This window comes from Heterocephalus glaber, unplaced genomic scaffold (assembly GCF_053883595.1).
Source record: "Heterocephalus glaber isolate CG9 unplaced genomic scaffold, H.glaber_assembly_v1.0 deba00001600, whole genome shotgun sequence".
Lineage (NCBI taxonomy): Eukaryota > Metazoa > Chordata > Mammalia > Rodentia > Bathyergidae > Heterocephalus > Heterocephalus glaber.
Window position 1 is genome coordinate 14,631,350 of NW_028258372.1, and position 20,076 is coordinate 14,651,425.

Genomic DNA, 20,076 nt, shown 5'->3' on the forward strand with positions numbered 1-20,076 from the left:
GCTTCTTTTTCCACATTTGTAAAATAATGTTTTGAGTGGTTTTGCTGAAAGTCTGTATTTTACTTTCTATATCAACAGAAAAATAAGAAGAGCTAGCGCTTTGGAATAACAACATTAAGAGAAAAGATGTATAACAATTTATTACCACCAGGGGAAAAAGCAGTGATTACTATAAGCACAAATTCGCCACAGGCATGAATGTAGTAGAAAATGCTTAGGGTAATCTTAGAGTAATTCTTGGGGAACTCTTGGTCCAAATGGGCACAGTGTTACTCTCTTCTTTGGATGGGGTTCGGTCACTCATTCCCCATTCACACCCAAGAAGACTAGATATAGCTCTCCCTTCAAGATAGAATACCAGGAAAATTTTCTTAGATTTATAAAATTGAGTTGGAAATTAAGCATTTCCCTAAAATTTCTAAAGGTGATAATTTAGCCAAAATGCTGAGAAGGGTTCCATATCCCAGGATTTGTTTCTTGGCTTAGTAGTTAATCATACAGGCTCTGGACTTAATGAGATCTAAATTTGAATCTCAACTCTGTTGTTTATTAGTAGTACTTGTGCTTGTGCTGATCATCACTATTCTTATTTACGAAATAAATATCATAGGAGTACTTACATATTTTTGTGATCAAATGAGAAATAGATACAAAGAACTGAACACAATATCTAATCGTATTAATCTGCTACTTATCACCATCACCAACCTGGTTTCCAGCAAGTTAATGCAACTTATAAGATACCATTGTTGCCTGGATCATGCTTGGTGGTAAAGAGGAACCCCTTTACCAAGGCATGCCGTTCTCTCCCACCTGTAGTGGTTCCTGAGCTCCAGGAAAAATGGTACAGAGAGAAGGAAGACTGGAATTGTCATTCGAGGTTGGGGGGTGAGTACACAGGTCTTCAGGGACCATCCGGGGAAAAGTGCATTTCTCTGCTTGTAAAAGAAACATACATCAAAACAGAGAGCTTATGCAATTAAAAAAATGCCTATCTCTTCCCCAGTCAGAACCTTGAATGCTTCATGACAGCCTACTTAAACTCGGTGAATCATCTGAACACTGCAGCAGCTCCAAGTAGACCTTGAAAAGAAAAAAGGGGGACATGAGGGGGGAAAATGGAAATGAAATAGTAAATATTGCTGTACATACTTCAAAAATGAGTGTATGCAAATAAAGCCAGGCTGGTTTGGAAAGGCAAGAGCCAGGGCATGTCTTGGAGTTATTATCTAGATTTTTAAGCTCTTGATTTTCTTTTGAACAATAGCCCAAATCTTTGGGGTTTGACTGCCTTTATCCTACTAAATGAAGGGGAGAAAAGTCTTGGCTAATGAACTACAAATGTGTAGTAAGGCAAAACCAAAACTCTTTAAATATTCTGGATTTATAACTTTAAGAAAATCCCTAAAATAATTTACCTGATTTTTTAAGTTCTGTGTCATAACATTGTGTATGCATATGTGTGTGTGTGTGTGTGTGTATAAGTGCTAAACCTATATGTGTATATACATGCATTATTTATAGTTTGCCAAGTAAGGAGAACACTATAATCCTATGTATACTCCTGCATCTGTAAGGAATAGAAATTTGTTTTCTTTCCATTAAGACTTTGTCTGGCTTTATAATTAGTGTTTATAGTAAATACATTCGAAGTTTATCCTTGGAATCCTCACTTCTCTTGCCATTGTAGGATAATGTGAGCTTTAAGTTAATTCATTACAGCTTCTTTTGGCTTCAAAGTGGATGAACCTGCCCCAAGCCTTGGCCACTCAAATGTACACCTGGGTACAGGCCAGCTCACTGCTGCAGGCTTCCCAGAGCTGCTGATCGGCACAGCATCCCTTACTTAAACACAGTGCTTGCTGGACTCATATATTTCCCTGTGACCTTCAGTTCCAAGCTAGGAAACATCTTATTGTAAAACTCTGTTTCACACTGACTGTTCATTTCTCTATTAATCAGAACATATTAACTCTAATTCAAAAGTTTAATTGTTAAAAATAAACCAATAGGGATTTCATTCTTTCTTTATATTCCTTTTTCCTATTCCCACCTGTGTCTCAGGCTCTGCTAACCCTTTCTTTGGCCATGCAGGTGGGAAATTTGGTGGTGACCTTGCCTTGTTCTCTAAAGTTGGCATCAGGCCAGGCCCAGCTGACTCATGAATTGTTTGCTAAGGAGTTCTGAGTGGTACAGAATCCTGAAGATTTAAACTGAGTGTGACTCCAAGTAGTCCTCTCCTGATATCCTCCATGTCTCTAGGCAGGGTTGGTGGCTCCCACTGCAGGCTCCTGTATTCTTGGCACTATTTCAGTATTTATATTTGTTTCTACAACTGCAGGGCCTCATGTAACAAATAGGCAAATAGCAGGTGATAGAAAAATGTGTAAATGGACAAATAATTAAAAGGTGACAGATGGTGGAGGCCAGAGGGTCCTATTGAACGTTCCTCTTTTAGGTTCAGTTTATCTCTGCTTTTCAATGTAACCCCCTGTTCCTCAAACACACACTGATAGGAATTATTATTGGATACTGGAGAATAATTACAGTAACTGTTGTATATGTTTAGGTTTAAATTGCCTACACTGGAGAAACCTTAGGTTGTTTTTAGTTCACGGAGTAACCTGCATATGTTCCATAGGAAAGACGGTCAACTGTATGAAGAACAAACCAGACACTCATAGAAAGAGATAAAGTCAGGGCTGTAGAACTTGACATGAGAAAGGCTGGAGGACAATGGTAACAGAAGATGGAAAAGGGACTCTAAACTTCAGGTTAGGTGTTTAGAGCTAAGGAGCAGGGTGTTGTCAAACCTGTCAATCTGGAGACCTAAGCTCACACAGCTGAAAATCCAAAGATGGGCATAATAAAGGAGTGGGAGGGCGGTGGAGTTAGCTCAGTGGTTCTGCCGCCTGTCTCGAAAGCGCAAGGTCCTGAGTTAAAGCCCTGGTACCAAAAATAAAAGAGGAGTGGGACATAGAAGTCCAGTGCACAGTTCATGCTTCCAGAAGCGGTAGGGTTTTCATTCTGACAGGGAGAGGCTGTCTTTTATGTGAGAGAAGATCTTGACAAGGGGAAAATTTTAAGTCAGAGAAGAAAGAAAAGCCAAAGCCAATGACAGTATTTCTCATCTTGTAGAAAGCGCTGGGGCAGGATATTGGGAGGCTTGGTAGTAGAGTGCAGAATAACCATGATCTGCTGTGGACTAGTCAGGGCTGAAGTTTGCCTGCTCCCCTCTAAGGACATTGGCTCAAGAAACCAAGCCTGCAATTTGTTAAGAGGAGAGCTGGTATGGACTTAAGAAGTACTGATGGTTCTCTTTGGGGTGGGGTAGAGGTAGAGAACTGTGTCTTTTTAAATGATCTAGATCAGTACTTCTAAAAATTTTAAAATGCACAGGAATCACTTGAAGAACTTCTTGAACTGCGATTCTGACTGAGTTGAACTGGGGTAGATTCTGAGATTTATTTCTAACTAGCTCCTGGATGATTTCACTACTACTGCTCTGGGTGCCACACTGATTAGTAAGGAGCCAAACCATATTATGAGTAAAAAGTCTGTCTAATTTAATTTCAGACACTGAATATGTGCCAGGCAAAACACTTCACCAATTAATACTTTAGTATCTTAAGCTGTATAATAGATATAATGCAATTGTCTCTCTCCTTAACATATTCTCTTTAGGGTAGGATGACTGCACAAATGCACTAAGTAAGGGAAGGTAATTTATCTACAGATACATTTCTAGGGACACTAATGCTTGCATAGTATGTCATAGGCACTGGCATCAGTTTCATCATGGTTCTTTGACCAGTTTGACAACCTGAGGCAAGTTATTTTAATTTTCTGAACATCACTTACTTCATCTAGAACATAAACATCCACACATTCATTAAACCAGAATTTAGTGGCATGTATTATGTACCAGGCATTGTACTGGGTACTGAAGATACCATAGTAAATAAGGTCACCAAGCTTATATTTCAGTACAAGAAAAACTGGCAATAAACAAGTAAAACCAATAAACAAAATAATTACAGAGTATACATTCCATGAAAGGAACAAAGATTCTTTGATTAAGAAAAGTTATAGGGGTAAAATAAGGATGCTCTGGGTTGGTGAAAATTATTCTTAGGAAGAAAGAAAGGGAGCCAGAAGAAGAGCAAAAAGAAAAGTTTCACAAGTAGAGAGAATGACACCCAAGTCCTATAGCAGGAAAGATCTGGGGTCGTACTTGGAGTTCCATGTTCAGAGAGGGTGATATGCATTGAAGTCAGTAAATGTGGCATTGAATGAAGTTGTGGAAAGTGGGTAATGTCATGCAGTGCCTCATAGGCTGATATGAAAACTTTGGATTTTATCTTTCTTGCACCCGGAAGCAATTGAAATGTGCAACATGAAGGAATGCCATGCTCCAATTTATTTATTTCTTTTTGTGAAACCCTTCTTGAACTGGTGCCTGCTGACCGCGTGGGAAGGCATCCAGGAGGAGGTGGCGTGGCCAGCTGGGAAGGACAAGATGGTAACTCAGCAGCATCTGTAGCTGCAGAGATGGTAAAATTCCAGAAATATTCGAGAAGTGAAACTGACAGGACTTGCTGGAGGGTCAGATAAAGCCAGATAGAGGCTGGGCGAAAGAGGAGACTGAGAGGAAGGGTGGAATCAATGCCTTCATCTAAGCTCCAGGTTTGTGCAAAAGTAGATGATGGTGTCATTTACTAAGCTGAGGATGACTGATGAGGACCACTGTGGACATGAGCATTGAGAACTCAGACAGTAAATAATGCTCCCTAACGCACAGTGTGAGTTTGAGGATAACATTTCACAGATGTATATTCTTCTACACATGACTAATACTGCAGCTATCGGTTTTTATCTTTATTGTTATTATTCGAGAGAGACTACCCATTGGAGACACTGGATGCCCTTGATTGGCAAAGACATGCTAATTCTCTTGGACTTAACAAATCATATTTTTATTTTCTCCAATGGAAAATAAGTATTACTTTTGAAAACCCTTCAGTGGTGATAAAAGGATAGGGTAGACTCATGTGTGCCTCAAGCAACATCAATCAAACTTGCAGCCAAGTTTTGATTACAAGATCTTTATTTCTGGCAATGATGTAAGAAGTAAAAAAGCACAGCTGGGTTTTCAGCTCTAGGTGGATACCACAAGTTTTTGAAATTGGAAAAAGCACCTTCTAACTTGGAAATTTGGTGATTTGTCTGGAGAAGTCAGAGGGGAAATAAATACAAACCTTATCCTAACCTCAAGTCCTCATGATACCATTTATAGAATAAGGAAGAAATCAGAGAGCAGGATTATCCAACTAACAACCCCAGCCAAAAGGCTGGGTGCTCAGCAAAGCCCAAACAGAACAGCTATGGCCTGTTAAGTAAATGATCTAACACTCTGGTTTATACACCTATAGCTTATCTTTATTAGCATAGAAAGGAGCAGAGATTTTTGTAGTTTACCACTGTGACTTCATATAAAAACTACTGGAAAGTTTAAAAGTACAGACTCCTGGCAAGTCCCAAGAGGTGTGGTTTAGTAGGCTTTGCAATCTGGGTTTCTAAAATAGCCCTCCATGATTCTGATGGGATTGATCTACAAATTTTATCTGGAAACTATTGGTGTAATTATTGGAGTGTTTTATTTTATGAAAACTTTGAAATCTGTTCTTGCTTTTGCCAATGACTTGTTTGCTGTATGATCTTGGGAAAGTCCAGTGACTTGATTACTAGTGTTAATTACCTAACTGTAAAATGAGATATGTTAGCTTCCCTTCCTCCACTGGAATGAAGAATGTGTTAGGTGGGAGATATTTGAAACAGGCCATCAAAGAAGTTTGGGATGGCTATCTCAGTAGGGACCGGTCTGTGTGCATTCACCTAGTATCCAATGACATCGTTGTTTGAAATGCAAAGCTATTCACTTCACGATGTCAGAGTCTCTTGATATATACATGTTATATGAAAGAGTTGGACCATAAATCCATTTTTCACTAATGATCTCAAATGAGTCAGAGGTGGGTCCTCAACATCACCACACCCGAGGAAACACAGAGGCAGCACTGGAGATTAAAATCTTGCCATTGTTGTATCTTGGTCAGTCTATGCCTCTATAACAGAATACCATGGACTAGGGAGCATCAACAACAAGCATTTGTTCTTCACATATCTAGAGGCTGAAAAAACAAGATCAGTGGCCTGGCAGATCCCTTATTGGAGAACACTTCCTGCTTTGCAGCTGACCATCTTTTTGCTTCATGTGGCAAAGTGCAGAGAGAGCAGGTTCTACATCTCTGCTTCTAAAGGGCACTAATCACATGAGGAGGGTTCTACCCTCTTGACTTGATTACTTCCCAAAGCCTCAACCTCCTCATACTGTCACATCATGGGTTAGGATTTCATAACAAGCCAGGAAAAGTGTGTGTCTGGGGTTAGGTGAGGGGCATTCAGTCCATAACTCTAAGTAGTTGAAACTTAAGCAGAATAAGTGGCATATCTTAGGCTTAAATCCTCTTTGGTGGCCTTACAAGGAAACAAAATTTCCTGGAACTGGGAATAATCCAGGAAACTCTGATTTCTTGACATAATCATGGTGTCCTTTGGAAACAAAATGACAAGAATGATCCCACTACACTGAAATGCCGAGCTCCATACACCATGGATCTCAAGACTTGCACAGTGAGGTTAGATAGGTATGGACATCAAGCAGAATGAAACATTGCTCACAATTGGCAATGAGGAATGAGGAACCAATCGGATGCTTTGGGAAAGGTTTGAGGGCAGGACTTAAGGAGCATTATCTGATGTAGAGATATAGAGGCTGTGAAAGGCCCTTGGAGAGATGGCTGTACAGGACCATTTTCTCTTCAAGGGAAAATAAAATGCAAGGAAGGTGAATGCATTAAGTTGTGAGAGGCACAGGAACTCCTTCCTAAAGGAAACTGGACCTTCTAGGGCATCAGGACACTCTCCCAGCATCTCCTCACTCCTGCCCAGAAACCTCCTCCCAGGTCCAAGAACCCCAGTGTAAACTGGACTGCTTCTTTTGCTACCCTTTTGCAGTCTCCCTCCCTATGTTGTTGGTGGTTTGCAGGACAGGCCTGTCACGTTGTCTGGGCACCACCCAAAATACCCAAACTCCCTCTTCCCCGTCCAAGTTAGATCTGTCTACCCTCACCCCTGAGGTTATTAAACTGGCAAGGAAATATATGAAACCAGCATTCTTGAATGGTTCCTCACTCCGGGCAAGGAAAAGGAGGACTATTTCCATGGTTGAAGTGTTCCAACCAATTCAGAGAAAAATACCACATGAAGTACAAATATCATGCTGGCCAAGCAAGGGTTTTCCTTTATAACCATGCTGACATGCAAGGTTTTTACAGCCCTGCTTCTCCCCTGGTGTCAGTAGTATTGCCTGCTCTCTCCAGCTGGGGATGTCAATTCAGCAGAGGTAGGGAAAGGATTGCATCTGTGGGAGGTGCTAGAAAGGAGAGAGTCCCTGGGAGAATTTAAATTCTGTAGTGAGAAGGTAGAATAAAATATCCAATTTAGGAGGGGAACAAGAGAGAGCCTCGTTATAGTAAAAAGAATTGCAAACCCTTTGCTGAAAATAGATTTGGGAAGACATTTTCTAAATGGCATCTTTTTTGAGGGAAAGAAGACTTATACTAAAGAATACATAGTGAGGTTGCTCATTTGTATAAAGAACAAGCAAAACTAATCTACACTGTGAAAGTGTGTACTGCAGAATCCTGTGTGTTGTAGGAGTAGATGGATTTTACTGGGAAGAAACACAAGGGGAAATTCTGAGGGACTGAAAATGTTCTATAAAATCTAGATTTGAGCAATGATTACCCAGCTGTAGTTACATGTAAAAATTCCTTAAGCTGCATACTAATATTGATGTGTTTTATATATGCAATTTATTATTCAGTTCAAACATTTTAGATGAATTTTTGCCACATTTATAGATGTAGCATCAGAACAAAGGGCACCTGGGATATTTCATGGAATGGAGATGCTGCTAATAAACTGGGTGAACTGGAGAGCACAGCAGGAAAAATCATGCCCTAACATGGCAGGTGGATCGCAAGCTTTGTCAGCAAGCTGACATGGGTCCGCATCCTGTCTGCAGTTTTACTCTGGGTCTCTGAGCAAGCTTTATATTCCTTTCAGGCTCAGCTTCCTTTGCTAAAGTGTAGATAATAGCACTATAGGTATCTGTTGTTTGGGGGAATTAAATAAGCAATCTGTACAGATATATTCCCAAACATCTGAAATATAGCCTAAAATGATATTTTATGATGGATAGTAGATACGTGTCCACATAGACCATGATACTAAAGGATTCCAGCCATGAATCATATTTCTATCCTAAAGTATTTCTGAAAATAAAGGTATGGTTCTACATAATTTAATAATAAAATATTGCACTTATTTCTAATTAGATATTACAAAGATATATTCAATGATTAAAATATTGTCATTGTACTTATTTGAAATCAAGTGTATTCTGGGATGTGAGATTTTAGAAAAAGAACTTAGCATCTCTCAGTGCATTTATCAATAAAATGGAGATAAAATATTATTTTATTAGTAGTGTTATGGTGATTCAATTTGTTACACAATATGTCCTTTAGTCAGCCTGATGCTATTTAATTCAGCAAATATTTATTTAATGCCTAATATAAGCTAGATATTGTTTAATATCTGAGAATTTAAAACAAGGATAAGACACAGCCTCTGCCTTCTGGAAACTTCCAATCGAGTGGGAAAAAAGACTAGGACACATTTATATGAGAATGTGATAAATGTAAATCTAATATATGATAAGAGGACTGGACAGGCATCCAGGAACCATTGTACAACTGTCAGTTGAAAGCATGCATAGGATGATGTTCAGATTGAAATTCCTAAAAGGCATCATGACATTAGAAATGCCTACAGAAAACCACCACCTGATGGAGACAGCCTATGGCCAAGGGCTATTTATATTTCCGAGTCACAGTTTTTCTATAGCCAGGATTGTTCTGAGTCAGAAGTGAATATGTTAAAACTGCACGAGTGGAAATCACCTTCAGACTGCAATGAGTCAGAAGAGGAACGGGATGGGATTTGCAGTAACAAGAAACCTAATTCTTTTGACTTCTCTCCACCTCCAGCACAGTCTTGTGGTTGGAGGTCATGTCTGTGCATGGGGGAGTGGCAGCTCTTCCAGGGCAATAATGAGTCATAATCTGCTTTAAGAATCTGGTGAAAGGTACAAACTTTTTCCAGGGGAAAACAGATTTACAAACAAATCGATTGTAGTAATCTCAAGGTTAGTGTCCTTTTGAAGGCTAGATTATGAAGGCTTATATTACTACAACTTTTCTTCTCTTCAAATAACCAAGAAATACTAACAACTTCATTAATTATATCATCATATCAACACTGATGATCCTTAAATCATATCTGAATGGTTCCCTGAGCGTATGTATAAGAATATTTTCTGTATTCCATATACCTGGTACTTTCCAGTGTACTTAGATGTGAAACTTCTGCAAGATGAGAATCTCAAAGAAAACCCAGCTATAAGAAATCTAGATGCTGCACTGTGTATCAAACTCTTTGAGAGTAATACATCATATATTACTGTACAATACCTACTACCACTGCCAATAAATGAACATTACCATTTTTTGTCTCTTGACTTTGAGATTGGGGTGCTCAGACAAATGCTAACAAGAATCAGTTGTCCCTGCCTATTTGCTAACCCTAATCTTGTATTGCTGAAGATACAGTCTTCTCTCAGGACCTTCATGGCCAATCTTGTTTCATGTCTCATCAGCAAGTTCCTGAAGATACAGTGCCTGGAAGGTGGAATCTGGGAGCAAGGCAGCTGTGTGCCAGTGGTGTGTGAGCCTCCTTCTCCTGTTTTTGAAGGCATGTATGAGTGTACCAACGGCTTCAATTTGGACAGCCAGTGTGTGCTTAACTGTAAGCAGGAAAGTGAAAGGGTAAGGAAGACTCCTTGAACTTTGTTTGGGATCAGGCTGTATTCTAATCTTGATTGCCATGCCAAGAATGTTGATTCAAAATGACTGAAAAAAATCCCAACAGAGAGGGTCTGGGGTTCTAAGCAGAGGTGTTAATACAGTATTATTCAAGAAGAAATTCAAAAGATCTATGTTTTAGAATATTCTCTCAAGTTCAGAACTTCCTTCCTCATGGGTAAGAAGAATCTTATGGGTAGGGTACACTTGGGTACAATGCGCATAATTCTGGAATCCTGACTCTGTGTGTGTGTGTGTGTGTGTGTGTGTGTGTGTGTGTGTGTGTGTGTAGAAACAAATTTCTCAGCAAAGCTCAAAGTGCTGTATGACTGTTATCCTCCTTAGGATTTTAACACAGGAGATCTCAAATAAAAAGTGTAGTCTTAAGTGGTTGTGTGACTAAAATCAATTTTGTTTTAGAATCTTTTCAAGCACTACACATATACATGAGACAGGAAGTCAAGCAGTCTTCCTAGGCAACAGTCAATGACCTTGACTTCTCTTTTGCCATGTGTCTTTAAGTTAGTGTTCAGTACTCAAAGGTAAGCACTGCAGAATATACGTGAAAAGAATATGCCATGAGACCCCAAGAAAGTCAAACATTTATGTTTCCACTGATTGAGTTAAAGAATCAAAGACTTGACCAGATGCAGGGAGAGGGATCTATATTTCTAATCTTATTTCCTTGGGTTTTGTTAGTTCCCTGTATTCTAGAGTTTACCTTGTGAGTATTGAAGATGTGAAGCTAAGAGTTACACAAGTCAGCACACATGTGGAGAAAGGGAATAGAACAAAAGCAACTATGATATGTTTATTCTAATAAAAAGGCAAAAATACACCTTTAAGGAAAATTAAATATTGGTTTCACAGAATGAAATTGATCTGGAAAAAAACCTCAGATATTTGCAACAAGCATCATTTTTGTGACAGTATGCATGAATCATTGCAAAACAATACCATCTGGGGAAATTTTCCAAACATAACTCAGATTACATGGGTTATGATCAATAGCTCAACATATCCTTATAGCTTAAAAGAAATACTTTGTTGATAAATTTCATCAATGTCAAAGTTGTTTATGATTTTTTTACATGGAAACAGTAAGGAAATGTCTTGGTTTGCTTCCTTTCTTTTCTTTTCTTTCAAGTTTTCCTATTTCCAGTATAGTTCATTATAGTGTCTTTTAGCCCAAATTCTAGAACTTGAAGTATGTTACCATTTAATTAGGCCACTTTTTCTTAATGAAGCTATCAAAACAATAATGGGATATTCTTTACCTTTGATATTCTAGCTTCCCATTGTCTGCAATAAAGAGGGACTGTGGACTCGTGAATTCAAGCTGTGTGAGAACCTGCAAGGGGAATGCCCTCCACCTCCCTCAGAGCTGAATTTCCTGGAGTACAAGTGTGAACAGGGATACGGGATTGGTAAGGAAAAGAAAGAATGCTGATGTCTGTTCCCAAGTTAACATTGTGTTAAGCCTGGTTGGATCCTGAATCAGTTACACTGTTCTCCTTGTAAAGTAAATGGAAGTGCAAATTAATTCTTAGCTGCTTCATGAAAAATAAAATTCATAATAAATTTGGTCTCTCTCTCTCTCTTTCTTGTTTTGTTTTGTTTTGAGACAGGGTCTCACTGTGTAGTTCAGGCTGTGAACAAACTATATAGCCCAGACTGGCCTCATCATTTAAGTATGTGATATTTTAATGCATCAAAATATTGCATACTCATATATGTAACCATAAACACTTGTGTTAGCTGCGACCTCAAGGTGATCCTTCCACCTCAGCCTCCCAAGTGCTGGGATTATGGACATGTGCTACTATGCCCAGATCAAATTTGTTCTCTTTAGTACTTCCACACAGGTATAAGGTTGATATGACTGCTAAGCTATCTGCTCATGTTTTACCCACTCTGCTGCAGAGCTGAGAGTGGATGGATGTGTAGCAGTAATTTTAGTTCCAAGAGGAAAGAAGAGGATGTGTAGTCATCATCACTTGTATATGAGGATCCTTCATTATCTTAGTGGTTGTCAGTGGAATGCAGAGTTCCTAAAAGGGATGATTTGACATTGCACTTACTTGTATTAATCTTCAGCCATACATTCTCTTCAGAAGACCAAGCTCCAGATCCTGTGAGCAACTTCTTATTCAAGTAATTACAATTAAATGTCTTTGTGTCCAGAGCTGGTTTACAGTGATGATGATACAACTTTTCCCTGGTTGTCCCTAAACATCACAGAACAGAGTTGTATTTTGTGTGAAACCTTGTAAGATTACTCCTAAGTTCTGAATCGCATGGACAAGGAATAATTTTATACAGCATTTTAACCTGCGTAATGCTATTGAGTATAAATTGTGTTCAGTAGAATGCTCATGAGTTTCTGAAGTGGTTCTTTCCCACCTTCAAGGTGTTCTTGCACTGTGAGGTCCTGTGGTCAGGCCTGGAGGATCAGAGAGTTTGATACACCTCTTGAATGGTATTTCATGAATAGATTTTTATCCTCAAAGCCTCCAATTACTGCATCAAAATATCATATACTCAAATACTTAGAGTCCTAAAGGCTGATGTAATATTTTAGTATTATAAAAGTTTCTGAAAAACAATGAAACATAGACACTGAGAACTGAAAAGAAACTTGGAGATCATCAGATCTATAGATGAAGGAAGAGAACACTGAGAGTATTTTCCTTGAGTAGAATTTTAAAAGATACTTGGGTCCCTCATCAAGGAAACAGCAAGATTTGCCTACTAGGGACCAACAAATGGCCCAAATCTCTGTTTCTGATTTTTGGTTGTTTCTTCCTTTAATCACACAGGTTTCCTGGCTGCCAGTGTAATGATATTCAGTGTAGCAACTGACAGGATGTGCCTGGAGTAATTTCATAATTTCTGGGTTATTTTTCCTCCAACTAGTCAAATTTTTAGGTAGGAGTTGCTGCAATTATCAGCTTCCAGGGGACCACACAAGCAAGAATGACATTAAATATACTTAAAATGCTTCAGCCAATCAGAATAGAGTTTTGCTTGTTAGCATACTGGAATGGGATCTAGGAGGTCTACAGGACCAAGAATCCATCTCAGAATTACTAGATCATCCAGAGACTCACAAATCCCAGAGATAAGGAATACTGGACCAGGCAGAGGAAGGGCTGCCTGGGGCAAGGGGAATTGGCTTCTGAGAAAGCCTCTTTACCAATTAGTGTAAAAATATCCCTAAAAGTACACATTACATGAGTATCAGGCCTGTTTCCAACTATCACAATGTGATGAATCACTATGTAAAGAGCAATTGCTCTTGTAATATTGAAGCTTCTGATTGCAAGATGAAAAAGACTGCAAACTGACAAGCTCAACCTCTGCTTTGAATTTGTGTTCATCCAGGTGCAGTGTGTTTCCCGTCATGTATAATACCCCCTAATGATCCCGTCATGTTGCCAGAGAACATCACTGCTGACAAGCTGGAGTACTGGATGGAACCTGTCAAAGTCCAGGTGAGGGAAGGGACATTTTTATGTGCCAAAGATGTAAGGTTGCTGAGTAACTGACAAGATGTCCTCTGGGGTAATTTCAGAGGATTTAAAAACAACCACATGGATCATCCGTAGTTCCTAGGATGAAACAGTGAGCAGTGAAAGAAGGAAAGCTGGGGGAAAATAAAGTCACCCATTTCTAAAGGGAAGTTTAAAAGGTAAGACAGAAAGAAGATTTCGAGACAGGAGGACCAGGAAGAAAAATGACTGCTAATGAAAAATAGGATAGGAAAATTTAGGATAAGTTGAATAAATGTATAGGTATGATATAAAGAGGTGGAAAGATGAAAGAAAGAGGAAAAGAGAAGGATGAATTTTTAAAAAAACAAATAAAACCAAAAACTCAACTAGGACTGGAGGTCCCATTTGACCCCGCTATTCCCCTGCTGGGGATCTTCCCCAAAGAATTAGAAGAATCATACCACAGAGATATATGCGCACCCATGTGCATAGCAGCACAATTTGTAATAGCTAAAGCTTGGAAACAGCCCAATTGCGCATCAACTGGAGACTGGATAAAGAAAATGTGTGGGTGTTTTTTATGTGATGGATTACTACTCACCCATAAAGAATGAGAAATTAGAGGGATTTATAGCTAAGTGGATGCACATTGAGGCGATACTCTTAAGTGAAATAAATAGGACACACATGTGTAAATACCAAGTCGTTTCTCTGGTGTGAGAAACTGAAAGTGTATATAAGGACTAAAAGTTATAATAGATAACGTGAAATAGGAAGAAAAGGGTCAAAGGAGAAGGGGAAGTGAGAGGGGTAGGGGAAAGGAAAGAGGGAAATTGAATTAATATGAGAAAATGAAAAAAATGGAAACAAAGTCTTTGTAAATAGGGAGGGATGGAGGGGCTGAAGGGAGGGCAGGGGAATGGGGAAAAAATAAGAACCAAGATACATCATGTAAAGGTACAAGATCCCAATGATGAATGACATTGTATTGTATACCTAAAATGTACCAATAAAACTAATTTTTAAAAAACCCTGAAAACTGAGGAAGAGTAAAGAAATGGGGTTAACAAATTCAGTCAAGTAGCTGGTTACAAGGTCAACACACAAAAAACCAATAGCTTTCCTCTACACCAATGACAGACTCACTGAGCGAGAAATAGGGCATATAATTCCTTTCACAATAGCATCCAAAAAACTGAAATACCTAGGAATCATCCTAACAAAAGAAATCAAAGACCTCTTCTCTGAAAACTATGGCACTCTGAAAAGAGAGATTGAAGATGATATCAGAAAATGGACAGACATCCCCTGCTCCTGGGTAGAAAGGATTAATATAGTGAAAATGGCCATACTTCCAAAACTGCTATATAGATTGAATGCAATTCCAATTGAGATCCCAGCAGCATACTTCATGGACCTTTAGAAAACAATCCAAAAATTCATTTGGAAGAAGAAGAGACCCAGAATAGCAAAAGCAATTCTAGGTAACAGAGACATGGCAGGGGGTATCACAATCCCCAACCTGCAACTCTACTACAAAGCTACTGTGATAAAAACAGCATGGTACTGGCAAAGAAACAGACTTGAGGACCAGTGGAACAGATTAGAAGATGCAGAAACAATGCCAGACACACTCAGCCATCTCATTTTATTGTCTTCAAAGTCATATATGTAATTTCATTTGACTGTCATCACAAACCATAAGCTGGGAAAAGACATTTCATTATCTTTATTTTACATACATATTAGAAATTGTTGGATTATCTGTCCAAGATCGCATAAATGAGAAGAAATAGAGAAAGAAACATAACCAACTTTGTTGACTTCAAGTTCAGTGCAATATCTCTGAATCATCCTCTTTTCTGTAGGTGTGTTTTGTTCTGTCTTCCTCTAGTGTATGTTTAGGTTAGTTAGCCTATCAAATGCAAAATAAGTCATTCCTCGCAACCATGAGAATCATTCCATTTTTTATGAGATGTGATAAAAAGATTCAGTGAATGCTTAAATTTTAAAAATTTATTACAGTAAAGGAAACACTGTTATTAATCCCCTCAAAATGTTCCCCTTTGCTTGAATAAATACCCTTCATCTCCTGTGTTCCCTTCCTTAGTGCTCAGAATATAAAGGCTGCATGGACCCAAAGAGCCCATAGAAGAAAATGGCTGTCACTGAGCCATTTCTTAAAGAGAACCTTTTTTGTTTCTTTTCACAAAACATCCTGTGTAAGGTTAAACTTTTATGATTGCCCTTATCTACTATGTTAGGATGGTATTTTATTATACCTTGTGGATTAAAATAAGTAAATATAGGTTTTAACTTTCAAAGTAGTGTTCTTCCAGGAGACTGATTTCATGGGGAGATTGTTTTAACATAGAGTAGCAATTGTTTGCATGTAAATGAGTTTTCTTAAATTGTGTTTGAAAGTATTTTCTTCTATTATACAAAGGCATCCATCATAACATCTCTTTTCCCCTATTATTTTGTTCCATAAATTCCTTTATCACAGATGGAATAATGCTTTTCTTTTCTTTTTCAGTACTATTATTTTAGACAGCTAAGTTAGGTAGAAATATTCTAGGCAGTCAGACAGGGTTAGGCCCTCAAGGAGTTAATACAGAGGATGAAAACACATTACAACTGTGGCTGGAGGTGCATCTTTTGAAGGTCAGGACTCAAGATAAAGATGGAATGACCAGGCCTACATGCCTCCCCAGGGGATAAGATGATGGGTGTCACCTGGCCCAATAAAGTCCAGATAGACATCACTCACCCTAGTAGGTGACCAAGACTCCCTGATCCATCCCTTCCTAAGGAAGGTCTTTGTTCTTTCCATGCACAGTTGCTATGTGACCTGCTTCCCCATTGGATCAGTATTACCTAGGCAATTATACTGGTAATCTTATTGGTTGATCTTAGTTTTGACCCACATTGTACCCACTTCCTGATTTTGCTCTATAAAACTTCCTTCGAGAAGTGAGCTCCTTGGCAGCTGACTTTCGGATCCCCTTCTGTCTCAAGGCCTGTCTCAATAAATATTTCCTACTCAACCTCTGTTGTTCTTTACATTTCATTCTTCAATTTTGGGGAACATGAATTTGGCGTAACTGACATGTAGCAGATTAGGGTTTATTTTTATTTCCCCTATGTCACTATCATTATTGTGGATCAGTGAGGTCCAAATTAATGATATTTGCTCATGGCTACACAGGATATATTTGCAGTCTTTAATACTACATAAAATCTCCCTTAGAAGTGCTCAGTCATATCAGATCTTGTAATTCCTCACTCCAATTTTCCAAATTCATCCCCAAGCAATTAATAGTTCTTTAAATAAAACCAGAATGAGTTAAAGAGAAGGGAGAAACAGGAAGAAAAAAGTAGGAGGTGTCCCCTTCAAGAGCCATGGATCCCATGAACAGTGTTACACTCCCTTCTGGCTTGGGATCTTAGCCCTGCCCCCGGGTGTCCTCTTGATATCATGGTGTGTGACAGCTGCAGGGACACTTGCTGCAAATCAGTGTGGACTCAGACATGAGCCACAAAGGCCTCTTTTTTGGTCCATTTTAAGCATACCTTCCTTCCCTCTAGGGAGCAAAGGTCTCTTCATCAGAGAAGGGTAGGCAAGGATCTTGAGGAAAGAAGAACTTTTTTTTAGCAGGAACTTGCAAAACAATGGTGCTTTTTATTTAAGGACCCATGTAGTAATGAAGGAATTCTTACAAACTTGGGTGCTGGCAAAAATTTGTAGCCTGATATGATTAGCAATAAATTATTACTCTCAAGTAATTATTCCTAACAAAAATAGAGCTGAGTGGGCAATTTTCTGTTCGATCTTCACGTTGGCTAACCATTAGTCTCCTGTTTTTGAACAAGAAATGTCACCAGGCGACAGCCTTGGTACAGCCATGTGAAAATCCTAATGACTCTTCATCATTCATTCCACCCCTGCCTCCCTCCTTTCATTCCTTCTTCCTTCTCCTTAACTTCTCCTCCTTTCTTTCTTATTTCTAAAAAAGAATTTTAAAATGATCCAACCAGGTAAAAGTTTTGCAACTAATTTTCCCCTAAACCTGTTCCTTTTGAAAAGCGCAATACAAATCCTTAGCACTTAGTGGTTTACAATCAATGCATTTGAAAAGTGGCTTTCTAACAGCATAGAAATAATTATTGTAGTAATATGCTTAGAAATAATAGTAAATTCATAATAGTTGTTACCAATAAGGGGGAAGAAAGGAAGATGATATTGGACTGATACATGTAGGGAACATGAACTGAATGTGTAATGACTTATAGCCAAGAAACAGATACAGGAAAATGTGATGATTTGATGAAGCTAGGCAGAAGATATGAAGTTGCTCTTTCTATTATTCTTTATAGATTTTCAAATGTAACATATGACTGTCACTTGCCAAAAGCATTCTAGGAAATACAAAAATCATATTCCCCTCTTACCAGGAGCTAGCGAGTTCGTCTCTGTCTCATCTTTTTCCTCCTGGTTCTCCTCTTCTTGTCTTTATCTTCTGTCTTGTGCCTCAAGTGTGTCATAAAGTTTGGTTCTGAAAAACATTTGAAATTGTCCTCCAATTATAATCTCTAAGTAGTAGTTCAATTAATGGCATAAACCTATCTTTATAGATAATGGATGACTTAAGGGATGGTTGACTTTTTTAGGCCAGAAGATATAAGAAAAGCCTAAAAATATAACATTATGTTTAGTGGTTGATAAATGCTTATAAAGCATTATCTCTCTGTAAGTCAGGGATAAGAAATAGGAGAGGTAGAAAGTCTCTATTCTCAGCAAGTTTATAATCTAAGAAGAGATATAACATAGATACCACAAACTTGGATAACTTTTATAGAGGTTAAGGAAGGTGGCCAGTTTGAACCAGTCTCAGGATTGAATTATACAACACTAAAATATCAGTGATATGGGTATTAACAATTCCACTATCAGGAATTTGCTCTACAGATATACTTGCTTATGGGAAATGACTTTACATAATCTTTGGTTGTTATAGCGAAAGGACTGAAAATAGTAGAAATACCCATCAATATGGAGCTGGCTAAATAAATTAAGGTGCATTCATACAATGCAATGCCATGCATTTAACAGAATGGAACAACCCAGATACTATAAAATAAAGAGAACCCTATAATATATTGTGAAATAAAATGAAGTAAAATACCAGCAGTAATCAACTAAAATGAAAAATAAAAGCATATCAGACTACTTAGGGTAGGTAGCATTCACATCCTTAATCCCAGTGCTCTTGTACCTAGCATTGCGCCATGAGTCAGTTCCAGCCTCCCAGCCAGCCACCTCTGAAAAGCCCCACCTAAGATTGGGGAATATGATTGGAAACAAGAGTAGAAGGAAGACTATGAATGTTTTTGTGCCTTATATATGTTATTCTTTGAACATGGACTACCTTCAAATAAAATTAAATAAAATGCAAAGACATAAAAAATGAAAACAATAGAAGAAACTAGCATTGGAAAATAAAAAATAAAAGCATTTTCTCTTCTTTCTCTTATCAAAGTATATTGTAGAACTTCTGGAGTGTTAGAAGACAAAAAGTTTTGGATTTATAAAATCTATGGATGGGTAGAGGGCTGGGAGGGCATAAGAGAAGCGGACCCAATGAGTTTACAATATTCTAGCAAGTTCCTGCTGTCAGCATCATGGATTTTGCCAAGGCTCAGGGTCTTTTTTGAGGGGAAGTATTGGCATTTTCCCAGTACTTTCCTCCAAAGATTTTGAGCTCCATGAGGGCAGCACTAGGTTTAGGGATTTCAGATACTCTTGCCCTCTGAGGAATGTAGTCCAGAGTGAGGTTTATATACACTGATCTGGATTGAATGACTGATTGAATAGGGTGGGAACCTTAATGAATGCAGCAGTATGAGAAAGAATAATGGTGCCAGGCATTTACCACTCAAGGGGACAAGTTATTTCCTCTATTTTGCCATTACTACTATTTAGGGTCAGTAAGCAAGCATAAAAGCACATATTTTAGATAATATATGTTATGAGCACTGCTAAGTAGAGTTCCAGTGGGATCCGTTTTATAGCATTAAATAAGGATCATTTCTATTTAGCAGAGTTATTGTTTATATACAAATAGTTCTATGGAAATGACTTTACATGCAGGAAAATAGATCACGTATTTTCAGTAAGCTAAACACCTTTGTTATATTTATGTATTTTTGATAATCCCTTTTTTATTACTTAAGTCTCCTTCTAATAATATATTAAAATATAGAGTTTTGACTATCAAGTTTTGGGGTTTTTTTTGTTTTTTGTTTTTTGTTTTTTGGTACCGGGGATTGAACTTGGGACCTTGTGCTTGCAAGGCAGCCGTCGGAACCACTGAGCTAAATCCCTGGTCCTTGACTATAAAATTTTGTGAAAATTTATTTTATTTATTTTCCTTTTAGGGAAGCTGTGAAAGCAGAGTTTTAGGTTTTACTAATATAACTCCAGAAAAACACTGCACATTCCTATTCTCGTAACTAATCCTGAGGTATATATT

General features: G+C 38.3%; 2 protein-coding genes across 5 annotated transcripts in view; one reads left to right on the forward strand and one right to left on the reverse strand.

The window, feature by feature from the left end:
• Pappa2 (pappalysin 2) overlaps positions 1 to 20,076 on the forward strand; it is a 592,890-nt gene that overhangs the window by 520,901 nt on the left and 51,913 nt on the right. For all 3 annotated transcript variants that reach the window (XM_087194134.1, XM_087194135.1, XM_004853387.3), the window contains 3 exons: positions 9,845 to 10,013; positions 11,341 to 11,476; positions 13,434 to 13,543. In XM_087194134.1, coding sequence (XP_087050260.1) covers positions 9,845 to 10,013; positions 11,341 to 11,476; positions 13,434 to 13,543 — 415 coding nt within the window. The remainder of the gene's footprint in view (positions 1 to 9,844; positions 10,014 to 11,340; positions 11,477 to 13,433; positions 13,544 to 20,076) is intronic.
• The window catches only part of Astn1 (astrotactin 1), a 372,600-nt gene continuing 353,415 nt past the window's right edge, over positions 892 to 20,076 (reverse strand). The window contains exons 22-23 of one of the 2 annotated variants that reach the window (XM_087194137.1): positions 17,996 to 18,099; positions 892 to 1,083 (exon numbers count right to left, since the gene is read on the reverse strand). In XM_087194137.1, coding sequence (XP_087050263.1) covers positions 18,002 to 18,099 — 98 coding nt within the window. In that variant the 3' untranslated portion in view covers positions 892 to 1,083; positions 17,996 to 18,001. Of the gene's footprint in view, positions 1,084 to 17,995; positions 18,100 to 20,076 lie in introns of those variants that run through there. The other variant, XM_087194136.1, reaches the window with a different exon arrangement.